Genomic DNA, 12802 nt, shown 5'->3' with positions numbered 1-12802 from the left:
CAGACCGTCAGTGTGGTTGAAAGTATGGATTATTGCCGCGTTCCATACAACTGCGAACTCAGAAAAAACGAGGTCAAATTATGACGTCAGTGATTTTCAGGTCGGAAAGTCGTTGCTCTGGAAAGAGATTTAAGTTGGATGACTGTTAAAATAGATTTTTTTTCCCAGTTGGAGCTCAATTTTTCCGAGTTCCCAATTGTTTTTGAACGCTCAGAAGTCGGAGATTTATGGTTCCCAGCTGTGAGTTCCCAGTTTTGAACGAGGGATATGTCCCTCCCGCTCCTCGCAGGTTGAGTAATAATAAAAGCAAAGTCGTGCCGCCATGGTTCATATAAAACCTTAGGTCAGACCATGTCTCCTATTTCTATTTGCAACGATACACTACATGACCAAAAGGATGTGGACACCTGCTCTCGAACATCATAGGCATTAATGTGGAGTTGGTTCCCCCTTTGCTGATATAACAGCCTCCACTCTTCTGGGAAGGCTTTCCACTAGATGCTGGAACATTGCTGCAGGTGTAACAGTATAGCTTCCGTCCCTCTCCCCAACCTGGGCTCGAACCAGGGACCCTCTGCACACATCAACCACAGTCACTCACGAAGCTTCATTACCCATCACACCATGAAAGCCACATCGACTGAAACACTTTTAGCGCGCTCCACCGCTAACTAGCTAGCCATTTCACATGCACGACAAGCTCGTGACGTCCTCTGGGGTGACACCTTAAGGCCTGCTGTCTTTAAGACCACTTCAAGTGTGGTTCAACAAATTCTGCTTGGACCCCAAGCAGGACAGAAACACAAAAATCCCAGCGACAAGGGCGTGCTACTCTACTCTGTGACCGTGGAAAAAGAGAACCTACCTGACTACAGGTATCCCTCTCAGATCAATTCCATCAAGGCGGGAAGTAGTGATGACCGCTGCTTCACTAACAGGCTGGGGAGCAGTGTGGCAACACAGGACTGTACTGGAGAGTGGTTCCCCCACTGGAGGAAAGAGCACACCAACATTCTAGAACATGGGACAGTTTACCTCGCTCTGAAACACTTTCTGCCTGTTCTCAAACACAAACATGTCTTGATGCGATCAGAGGTAGGTCTGTACGGTCCCTACAGGTGGCCCAACATCTCCTGACATGGGCCCTACCACAACTGGCAAACCCTCGAGACATCCAGCTGCCAGGCAAGGTGAACGAGGTGGCGTATTTCTTGTTGGAACAGAAACCGCCCCCGGGGGAATGGAGATTTCACCCACAAGTAGTGAAGATGATATGGCAGCAGTTCAGAACAGCAGATATGTACCTGTTCGCCTCAGAGCAAACATCCCACTGCTCACTCTGGTTCTCTCTGGCAGAGACAAACAGCCCCCTGGGCATGGATGCCTTAGTGCACACATGGCCAGAGGGCCTGCTGTATGCTTTCCCTCTGACTCCCCTTGATCTTAGAAACCCTGCACAGGCCCTGGTTTCCAACCCCTCTCAGTCTTCTGGAGGGAGAGCCATGGCAGCTGCCACCTAGACAAGACTTGCTCTCAAATTTGGACCAGAGGATATGGCATCCCAGCCCGGACCAATTACATCTATGGTTGTAGCCTCTGAAGAGCCCAACCCTCTACTGATCGGCTGCGATCCCAATGTCATTGAGACTTTACAGAACGCCAGAGCACTATCAAGCAGGATGATGCATGCTGGTCCCTGGAACCTGTTTACCAAATGGAGCTCTACCAGGGCGGAGGACCCGGTGTCTTGCTCCGTACCTGTGATACTGAGCTTCCTTCAGTCACTATTGGACACAGGTCGCTCTAATTTTACCTTGAAGGTGAATGTCTCAGTCATACCAGCAAACCATTTACGCATCGATGGTAAAGCGATGGGTCCACGGCCTCATCTGAAAATTCTTACAAGGTGTTTTTCCTGGGCTTCAGTGGGAAATCAAAAGGACTTGTATTGTCCAAGCAGAGGCTTTCACATTGGATTGTTGATGTCCCCTGCACGTTCTCAAGATTTTACAAGGTCAACGTCGCATCCTGCCAAACAATGGGGTCTACCATTCTCCCAGTGGCATTAATCAGAGGTTAGTGGTTCTATTCCTCGAGACCTTGTTGGTATGAGTCATCCATACTTTCAACTGTACTGATGGTCTGAAAGGTATGAAATAGAACGAAAAGTTACGAATGTAACTATGTTTCAACAAATACCTGGAAGACCATCAGTGCTTTCCTGTTGCGCTGAGTCTTATTGATGTATGGTTTTATATGAAACGCAGAGGCACATCCTCCCGAACTGTCACATCACCGGCATGATTTTGTTGTTATTATTACTCAACCTTGTGCACTCTGGCCAACAGCCTGCAGATGCAGTGTGGGTATAGCCTACATAATGAGATTATTATTGGCAAAAGAGCAAGATAATTTTTATTTGTCAAATGGCAGGCAAGCATTGATCATCATATTACCAGAATAAGAGTTTAAGACCCTCAATATTTATTGGAAAGGAGCATCAAGCTCATCACCGTGTACTTTCACCACACTGTGAAGTTCATTATAATTTATTACTGAGTCGTAGTGGGAGGACCACACAGCATATCATCACGTGACCACAAGTTTACTTTGATATGATGGTTAGGCTATATATGTGCATCGGGGCGTTTCCACTGCTATTTCTTGCATCATTTATTTTACTGACACAAAAAGATCCTTCCATATTGAACTAAATAATGATTTATCGGCATTTATAAAATTGTACCAACACTTCCAGTTTCTATCACAGCTGTCATGATTTTATATTTTATATATGGTACTCGGATGGAAATATGGTTAGTCTCTCAAACTGCCTTTCTATGCCGTGTCCTTCTGACTCTCAAACTCATCAGAGTGCTGCCAGCCAATGGTCATATTTTTAAGAATCATATTATATATACTTTTACCAGTTGAATAAAGACCCAAATCTAATTATTTTTGGAATAAAATAAACTTAAATAATTTATTAAAATATGCAAATGAGGAAATATGTCATTAAATATGTGCATATTTGCAAATTGCTTAAATCCATTTTCCTGGACACTGTATTGAAGCCAGTCAAAATATTTTGGTTTCGGACTTATCCAGAGCAGATTGTGGATAAATACTTTTTTTCATCATTCTATTTGTAAAATAGTTAAAGACATGCTTGTAAAATGCATTTTTGGCAAATTCTTCCAAAGAAAATGTTGTCTAGAATAAAGAATTGACAACATATTAACAATTCCATCTGGGCAAGTCTGGAGAATATATCTAAGGATAACCATACACCATTTGGTGAATGCAGATGCTTCTGAAGCTGAGAAAATGTTTCAGGGAAGGGCAGTTAGACAAGTACACTGAATTTAAGCTACCAAACGCTAGACCCAATCAACATCTCTTCAAAATAAGTTACTAAATATATTCCAGTTTGTAACATTCTCTATGAAATGGGCTTTTAAATTATGTGTAATTTAATGTAGTGAGCTTTGAAATGATTGATAATTGATGACGGTAGTATGATAAACTAAAGAAAGTATATACCTTTATCAAGTTAACATTTTTTTGTTTACTTTTTGAACATACTAATATTGATGGACCAAAATACCCCAAAAATCTCAAAATTGGTAAGTAGGTAGATGCAAAAATGTAATTTCAGCCTGTGGCGCCTGGCCTTAAATACAATTAGTTTCAGAAATATGGACACATCAGTCTTGTGTAATTTGTTTAACTGCCAGTCAGGCAACAAACCATTGTGTCAACAAAAGAACAGTCAGATTTAAGAGACTTTCTTTATTTTCACCCTTCAAGAGGCATACATCTTCCAAAAATATTAATGACAAAATAACTTTCCTTTCAGATATATTAGCATTTTGCCTCTACAGCGTTTATATACAATATCTGCATTGAAATTCATAGTGGTATGAATATAAAGAGATTTTTCATTACATTTCATCAAAAATTAAGACTATACCAGCATAGTCAATATCAAAAATCACCTTCCATATAGTTCCAGGATAAAAACAAAACACATTTTAAAAATAATACTGACATTATAACACATTTCAAAGAACTGGATGGTAGACACAGTAAACAAGCCTATAGGCTGTAGTGTAGAGGCATTGCTGCTTAATTCAAGTTTGTTTATGTGTAAGAAATATAAAATGGACCAAAGTCATGCATTACACACAGCTGAATACAAAAAAAAAACTAAACATTTTGCGATGTAAATAATATGCTTATATTCCTATAATGAGTCATTTACATAGAACAAATTAATAAAGCTGATATGAGCACACAAAGAAAATGTATAATGCTTAAAGGCTCCTGACATCTATCTAGAACACAGGATGAGAAACTGTTAAGTGCTTGGATTCATCTACAGTTAAGGTTGAACAGCAATGCTTAAAAACGATGTCGTAAGGTAAATAAGAGAGGACAAGTCCAGCAAATCCTCATAAAGCGAGTACAGGCCACATCACAAAACGTTATCAAAACAAAAGGATTGATTTGATAACAGAATACGCATCTCACACATTTGTAACCTACAGCATTCTCCAACAAAATACGCTTCCCAATTGCTGAAAAGCATCAACATCTTCTGTCAAAGAAGTAATACGTGAATATCATCTAAGAATCCCCAGATGTTTGTAGCACAGTGACAACAATTCTTGAGAGCATCTCCCTATGCTTTCAGAGGCAACATTTCTAGGCATCTCCCATATACTATAGTGCATGTTGACAAAAGTGGTTTTACCAGTAAAATGAGCGGAGTAATTTAGTGTGAGGTGGTATTGGGATTATCAGTAGAGATAATAGTTGTTGTGGGGCAATTTGGAAGAGGGCAATAGTGGTTCTCATTTGTGAAGAACATTTATGACTTGAGGATCTGAGAGGATTAGTGAAGTCAGGTTCTGAAAATGAGGGGGCTAGATTCACTGTGCAAATCTGTAATGATGTAAGGAAAGTGACTGTTGCACTCTTCAAGTATGACTTCCCAGACATCTCATCCCTCCGTGGGCTACCTGAAAGAGTGTCTGAAATGCACACTCCTCCGCTTCAGCTTCTCTGGGTTGTGTGAGGCCATGTGAGAAAACTCTCGGAAGATATCCAGGTAAGTAGTGTCTCCTGAAAAAAGGAAAGCAATGTAACAGAACATTATCAAGAATTGCATTAAATCGATCTGGTAAATAACAGTAGGCCTACCGTACAATGTGGAATTTGTGTTAAAAAAAAAACATGACATTGATTGTTCAAAACCTGAAATGATTTTCAAAAATGACAGAGCCTTTAATCTCGATAAATCAACAGAGGAACAAAACCACAGTCTAGGCACCAAGACGCTCGGCTTCACTCTATTTCTAAATTCTCAAGCTTCAGTTTTCTGGTGACCATGGTTACAGCCAGTCGAACTCCTTTCGACCTCCTGAGAAATTCTCAGCTTGACTAATTAAAAATAACATTCCAGTCTCTTCCGGTGTGTGTGTCTATGATCAATGGCTCATACGAGAGAAGACATCCTCCCGAGTTATGACATCGGCCAGTATTGAAATCTGACATGATAGATGTTTTCGCGATCTAAAAGTCATATTCCTATTAACTTCCAGTGTAGTGAGAGCGGCTTTGTCATGCCGCTACGTCATATCAGCCAGATTTCTGCCTACTTGAACGCCAATAACTCAGATACACATGAAATCGTGAAATGACCGCGGGAATTAATAGAACATCCCTCAGAGATGCACCGAAACAATATAACATTCAAAATGGGTGAACCTTTTCTTTAAGCAGCACACCACCTACATACAGGTGAGAAATTGAAAACAAAGCGCTGAAACAAGTAAGGTTTTGTACATCACTGATGTTATAGGGGCAAACTGGATTCATCATCAGAACTCAATTGAATCCATACTTGAGTTAAATGTCAGAGGACAACGTTTCTAATCTCTGAAAATGTGTTGACGAATTAGGTTCAGTGCCAGTTCAGGTTAATGCGGTTAGTTGTAGTGACAGAGGGAAAGTGTTATAACGGTGATATATAAAATAACAAAATAAATGAAGCAAGAAGCAGTGGTTGAAGTCAGGCTTTGAATCACATCTTTCATTTATTTTCAGTATTTTCTCATTTTAGAAGATATTAGGAAAAGGGAATGAACATAAAACGGTAGCAGTAGTGTAACTTGCACAAAGATATCCAGAGACACGTGTTCTCTAACAATATTATTACAAAGAAAATGTACAGATTTAAGTCAGAAACACAAAAATGAAAATACAGAAGATAGAAGCAAGCAGTTTTAAGTGTTAATAGTTTTTAGCATATCTACAGCAGAACAGTCACCTAGTCAACCAATAGTTTAATCAATCCACTGACTCATACACTGTACAACATGTAAACCTTTAGTGGCTTGATGCAAATCATCGGCATTGTTTAGTCATAACATTGTTTCCCAGATATTTCACAAGAGTCACTACTCTTGGCCTCCTCTTCTTTTCTACTCATTATTTTCTCCTCAAATGACTTGAACTTTGTGTGGTCTTTGGCTTGAAGTAAACTCAAGCAACACAAACGCAATGCCAAACATAAGTTGTTACTAGCCTTAAGCGAGGACAACTAATTACATTTCCTGTTTAAGATTATTTCAAAATGGTAGTAAGCAACTGCACAGTATCAAATTAAACCTGGGCACTGTGGTCACCCTCTCGCTATGTACACACGCCATGTATAGTGTGTACACGGGCAGTGCTTACAGAGAAGGGGGTATTCTGTTGGTTTTCAGAGGAGCTAGAGGGAAAGCTGGCATATTTGCATGGACCAATCTTTCTCTCCTGTTCTCATAGGCCTGGGAAACTATGCCTGTATATTATGGGATATTCTATCCAATATATCTGTTTTTAGTTTCAGTTTGATTATAGACCACAGATCTAACTGATCTGTAATGTCTTTTTATGTACAGTTCTCATGATTTGGCAGCACATCACGCAGTTATTTTCTTTTAACAATATATAAAATATTACCATACACAGACTAATGAAGTAAACAAAACCAACATGGCTTTGAAAGACCTGGGCACCGGCAACCCATGCACTATTCAACCAAGAAACCCAGAACTAATCTAATACTGTATAGCCATGATACATCAGAATACCATAATAAGTCAATATTTTCGACAAACATATACAAATACTGTACCCAATACATGTGAGTTTTCATATTATATATATAAAAAAAAAAACCTTCCATCTCATTGCAGTTTAAGGTAAATCTCGGTCATTTTCTATTATAAGATTGTGAGTTGTGGTCGTCTTTTCCAAGAAGAGAGGTGAAGAAATGACTGAAGGTTAACTGGCCTTGTGCGTGTGAGTGCTCAGGAAAATAAAATCTAACAAAATATATCCAGTTAAAAAAATACCATCTGCATCATATTGATAAAATGAATACAAAAAAATACAGAGTATCTGTATTTAAATTATCATTGCACTATTGCTCTGGGCAGTTCATCATAAATTAAGGGAGAAAACCTACATTACTAAATGAAAATACCGAAAAGTAACTAAATTAAATTAAAATCATTGTTGGTAGGAAAAGTGCATAATGTTGCTTTAAAAATCTATGAAATTATAAAATAATCCATATCATCTACACTCAATCACAGTTGTTCCTTAGCTTCATTGTTATCCTGGCGAATCACCATAATGAAATTCACAAGTACACACCTCTTTTTTTTTTTTTTCACACAGCGTGCGTGTACTGAAGAACCACCTCATGCCACAACACAACACAGCTGGAGCAGAACCGACAAGCTAGAACGACAACAACTTTACAGGCCTTGAAATGAAGGTCTGTTTTTAATACCCTTGACAAGACTACCCGTGTGCTGCTTTGGTATTGTTACATGAGCAGGCAGAGTAGCTTGATGAAAGTATCGTGCAGCATATTGGTCTGATCTGGTCTTTGGTTCGGAGCACACTACCCTACCTTGAGAACCGCACGCAAACACCTGTCCCCTCTCCAAATGAATAAAGAGCAGCTGAATTAATCCACTTGACATGGTTATTAGGTAGGTTACATTATGATTTAAATTAACTTAGAAAGTCGATTATAAAGTTGGTCCCTAACCATTTGTTGACAAATGACCTAACTCTGAACTAAATGTTGCAAGTCCAAGTCAACAGTACAGTTTTGACATCATGACAAGAGTTAATGATACTGACATCCTATGCCGTTGATAAGGAATAGTAGTTGGCATATTCTGGTGTGGCCTCGTTTGAACAATGTTAGTCTGCAGCACTGGGTAAAACAGGTTTTTTAAGAGAAGAACCATTAAGCTGGGAGGGACAGCAGCGTGTAGGGAATCTGGTAGAGAAATGTGTGGTTTGGACTACGTTCCTTCCTGCACAAGATTCCCGACAGGCCTGTCCCGCCACAGTCCTGGTATGCTATTGGCTTCCCCTCCAACCATGACCAGAAAGGGAAAGACTGAACTGGACCAGGAAGTGTGACTGACTTCTAGCACTCAGCTATGTTGAGACAGATAAACTCTTGTATGCATTTCTTATACTGCTGTTCAGTGGGGCTGCTGGTGGGGTATTGACCTGGCTGGCCGAACGGTCCCTCCGACTCCCGCATCTCCTCGTTCATCCTGGCCAGACGCAACCTTGGGGGAAAAAAGGAAGGTGGGAGAGAGAAGGAAAGAGGGAGGGATGGAACACAACATGTTAGATGGAACCACTCATACTAGCCAGAAGTGAGGAGCTACAGTCGTCTAGCAAGCTAACCCCCGGTCATAACATGTATTTCAAAGGATCGTGTGAGGCTGAGCAAGTTGAGGGACAAGGGTGTTGTGTCCTACTGAAACTCACAAGGTGACGATGTCTGCATTGGCTGCCTGCACAGCGATACTCAGAGGGTCCTGGCCATCCTCGTCCCCGTCGTTCTGCGTGGCTCCTCTCTTCAGGAACAAACACACCTGCCTGTAGAGGGCAGCATGGAGACGGATCAGATGGGAACATGTACTGAACGCTCCCACATTTTAATCAGCATGAAAAGAACTGGACCCTGCAGCTTCGTCCCTTATGCCATCTAGCCCGAGGAACAATATGAATGTAAAAAAAGAAGAAGAACCGAACAATAATCTGCTTTGCAAGCTACATCATTGTCCATGAAAACTATTCTTTAAAAAATGTTCACTACTGACTCAAAAAGAACATTGACAATAGTAAGGAAAGAAACAGGGAACGTGTTATGCCTTGGCACTACTCACCCTGTATGTCCCAGATATGTGGCGTGGTGCAGTGGCGCCCTCCCCTTTGCGTCTCTTTGGTTGACGTCAGCTGCATTCTGGAGCAGGAACTCACAGGCTATCAAAGAGCCCTGGAATGGAACACACACACACACACGTTGTGAGGCTCTCTCCATATGGCCAAATAAAGCGCATATAAAATGTGACAGAATATTGTGGTCAGTAAAAACGCACACCCAAAAATGTATTAAACTGTATTAAAATAATTACAGAAAATCGCACACTCTAAATATGCTCCCAATACGTTGTGCATATTTAGAATATTGTGATCATGCATAGACATCCTGTATCGATAGATGCACACATTCACGTATGTTGCAGTGCTGTCAGTTGAGCCCACTGAAGAAGAATATTTCAGCAAGATGCCTCCAGCGCTATTCATCGTGAACGACAAGGACTGCCTTTGCCAGTGTACTAAGAACAAGCCTGCCTGTTATTACAATGGCTCACCCCAATCACAGCCTGTATGAGTGGGCTCTTGCCATCATCCTCGTCGTTGACGGAGTTGACCTCAGCCCCGTGGGCCAGCGCCTCGGCCATGACGGGCAGGTTGCGTGCCTGGGAGGCCTTGTAGAGCAGCGCCCCAGGGTGGAGCTCACGCCCATCCTCTGGGTCCGACTGGGTCTCAGGCTCCATCTCAGCCTCTCCGCTAGAGTCCTCTGACACCTCACGCTCTGCGGAGAGACCGAAGCAGCAGAGGTACAAAACCAGAACAACAACCGCGACAACTAGGATTCAATACAACTTTATTTATCCCCTCAAGGGCAATTAAGGATGATTGAGATCAATTGTCAGGTTTTCTGAAAATGGCATTTCAAAACGATGGCTGAACATACGTTACACATTTTTTTCCCCATTCCATCAGTTACCCGTATGGGTTTCTCTTACCCTCCTCTGTGACACTGTCCACCACTGAGCCGAACACTAGGATGTCTGTGCTGCCGTCTGTACTGCCCCCCAGGCCACTGTCACTGCTCAGACCTGCAGGGCCAATAGGAGCCAAGCCATGGGCACGTTAGCGTTGCTTCTAGTTATTTAATTTTACACACCACATAAAGGATTCAAGTATCTCTGTGGTTTAGGGTGTAGTGTTTGTATATTAGACGGGTAGGTAACTTACTACGAGGCCCAGATCCCGTGTCGAAGTAAGAGAAGAGATTGTCCAGCTCATCTGGACAAAACAGTGACTCTCGCCGGAACTTCCTCTCTAGAGCTGAAGCCGCTGTTAAGCACAAGGAGGGAATGTGTAAATGTTAAATGTCTTATGTACTGGGTTGTCATTGTCATCGGATGGTTTAGCACCATGGGGAATAACGAATACAAAGAAATAAGGTATCCTTTCGAAAGTGGCAGGAGAGCAATTAGAGTACCTGAGGAGAGGGTGGCAGGGGAGGCGCTACCAAGCTCCTGGCGATATTTTCGTCGGGTCTTGGGCACTGTGGTGGCACTGTTGTGTCTCCGGCACTTCTTCACACTCCACCGGCGCGCTGACTTTCGCCCGCCGTTCACCAGCACCTCGGTGGCCCCCAACTTCTTCAGGAACTTCTTCTCCACGTACTTAGATTTGATCCACGCCTCCTTCTCTTGCCTGCAGAAGATAGCATGGAATATTGATTGATCACAATGACCCTAGCATCTAACCATCAAATATACACAGTTGCTCAGAGGACATTCCCAGTCTCCATTTGAATAGGGTGTGGCAGTTCTTACCTGGAACTTGAGGGCCCTGGTTTCTTCAGGCCCTGCTCCTCACATGCTCCCTCATAGATGTGGTTGATGACACTGTTTCCCAGCTCGCACATTAACTTGAGTAACTCAGGTTCCCATGAGTCCAACGTTAGAGAGCGCACCTTGGAGCAGTGAACCCCCAAACTCCTGCAACAGAGACCGAGACACAACTAGTCTTAACGTGATGGCATTTGAATCCTGTATGTCTTCAAGTTCCGCAGCTAGAATTATTATTGGGTAAGAAGCATTTGAAGTTAGTGTTGCTAACAACACGACGCACATATTTTTCTCTTCACCCTTGCTTTGCTTATAACAACATTAAGAAGGCATACGTAATAGCCTCCCCTAATAAGCAACACAGGAAGCTCCATGACAGTTGAAAAGCTGCAGTAGGGGGTTTCAAATCACACGGGCGTTATCCCCTTGGAAACAGAGTAGCTGCCCTCAATGTCATGCAAATCTCCGCTCCACAAACAAAACCTTTTGGTATCCAGGCAACTGCTGCGCTGCATGCCAAAAATAAACACTGTGTGAGATAGTGTCTCTGTATCCCTCCGCCACGCTAATGGGAAACCTCATGTGATCTCACCTCAGCACTGTGAGAAGACAGGCTCTGAGAGAAACAGATCATGAATATTCAGCAGATGGTCCAGAGGAGGTGGTGATTACATAAGCGTTGATAATTGCTGCATCTCTGCAGTAAACCGTAAATGGAGGAAAACTTTCCCCATCTAGCCTCATGCTTAACAAATACCCTGGCGGGGTACAGCTATGATGAATGCAGTTCTGGAGTCAACAGAGACACAGTATTAAGGACAGACGGGTATTAGACAGGAATCTTCGGCTTGCTTTGGCCCGGTTAGTCGACAATTGCGTACTTTCACCATTAAAGGGATGCCATTATATTCAGTGTCTCAGTGCTGTGGTGCTTATCGTCTAACTCCCATCCTGTCTACTCACTCAATGAGCTCTCCCAATCAAACACAGCGTGATCCCATAAGTAGAGTTAAGCAGCCTAGCCGCATAGTATACCCAGAACGTGCCCAATACTAGCAGATGACAAGGTAAGGCTAAGGCACCCTTTTGGTCATTGGGACTCTTTCATATTCTCAGAGCCAAGAGACCAGCACATGGTAAGAAACATGGTCTGAAACAGTCACAAGTGACCCCTTAAAATGACCCCTTGCCCTACGCTACAATCTGCTGCTACTACATTACATCCATTGATCTACACCCAAAAGGAGCTTAGGTCTAGAGTAGACCATACAACAGTATGCGTGGCCAGTGTCGTATGCCTTTATGTAGTCGCTCTCGGCAGGCCAAGCTAGCTATACTAAACTTATACTAGCTAAAATAGAGCTATACTTTTTGAGCTAATATATTTAGAATATAACTCGTAAGACTATAGCTTTTATTATGCTCTATATAAACTGAGGTGACTCAGTTGTCTCCAGTCCATCCAGACACAGTGCCTGTGGATGCCAGAGCAGGATGCCCTGGCCTCTATTCAAACTGACATTACCTGTGGATGCCGGAGCACTCGATGCAAAGCAGGATGCCCAGGTTGATGGAGGCCCAGCGCGGGTCAGCCTGGCCACAGTCACAGCAATACTCGTTGCCCGGGAGACACTGGATGCGGTGCAGAATACTCTCCCCCCTCATGCTACGCTCCCGAGGCTCACTGGCCGAGTCGATACTGCTGACAGACGGCGAGGCGGTCCTGTCCAGGCGCTAGTGGTGAGACGAGACACGCGCACATGGCAAACGGAGCATAACAG

General features: G+C 42.6%; 1 protein-coding gene across 3 annotated transcripts in view; it reads right to left on the bottom strand.

The window, feature by feature from the left end:
* Positions 1 to 3777: 3777 nt before the first annotated feature.
* acap3a (ArfGAP with coiled-coil, ankyrin repeat and PH domains 3a) overlaps positions 3778 to 12802 on the bottom strand; it is a 75813-nt gene continuing 66788 nt past the window's right edge. The window contains exons 15-24 of one of the 3 annotated variants that reach the window (XM_064957399.1): positions 12547 to 12755; positions 11007 to 11171; positions 10667 to 10884; positions 10417 to 10518; positions 10185 to 10286; positions 9747 to 9970; positions 9258 to 9367; positions 8857 to 8967; positions 8590 to 8651; positions 3778 to 5127 (exon numbers count right to left, since the gene is read on the bottom strand). In XM_064957399.1, the coding sequence (XP_064813471.1) occupies positions 5021 to 5127; positions 8590 to 8651; positions 8857 to 8967; positions 9258 to 9367; positions 9747 to 9970; positions 10185 to 10286; positions 10417 to 10518; positions 10667 to 10884; positions 11007 to 11171; positions 12547 to 12755 (1410 nt within the window). In that variant the 3' untranslated portion in view covers positions 3778 to 5020. Of the gene's footprint in view, positions 5128 to 6070; positions 8652 to 8856; positions 8968 to 9257; positions 9368 to 9746; positions 9971 to 10184; positions 10287 to 10416; positions 10519 to 10666; positions 10885 to 11006; positions 11172 to 12546; positions 12756 to 12802 lie in introns of those variants that run through there. The other 2 variants (XM_064957400.1, XM_064957401.1) reach the window with 2 other exon arrangements.

The sequence above is a fragment of the Oncorhynchus masou genome, chromosome 33 (genome assembly GCF_036934945.1).
Source record: "Oncorhynchus masou masou isolate Uvic2021 chromosome 33, UVic_Omas_1.1, whole genome shotgun sequence".
Lineage (NCBI taxonomy): Eukaryota > Metazoa > Chordata > Actinopteri > Salmoniformes > Salmonidae > Oncorhynchus > Oncorhynchus masou.
Note: the sequence above shows the minus strand (reverse complement) of the source record. Positions and strands in the feature narration are given on the sequence as shown.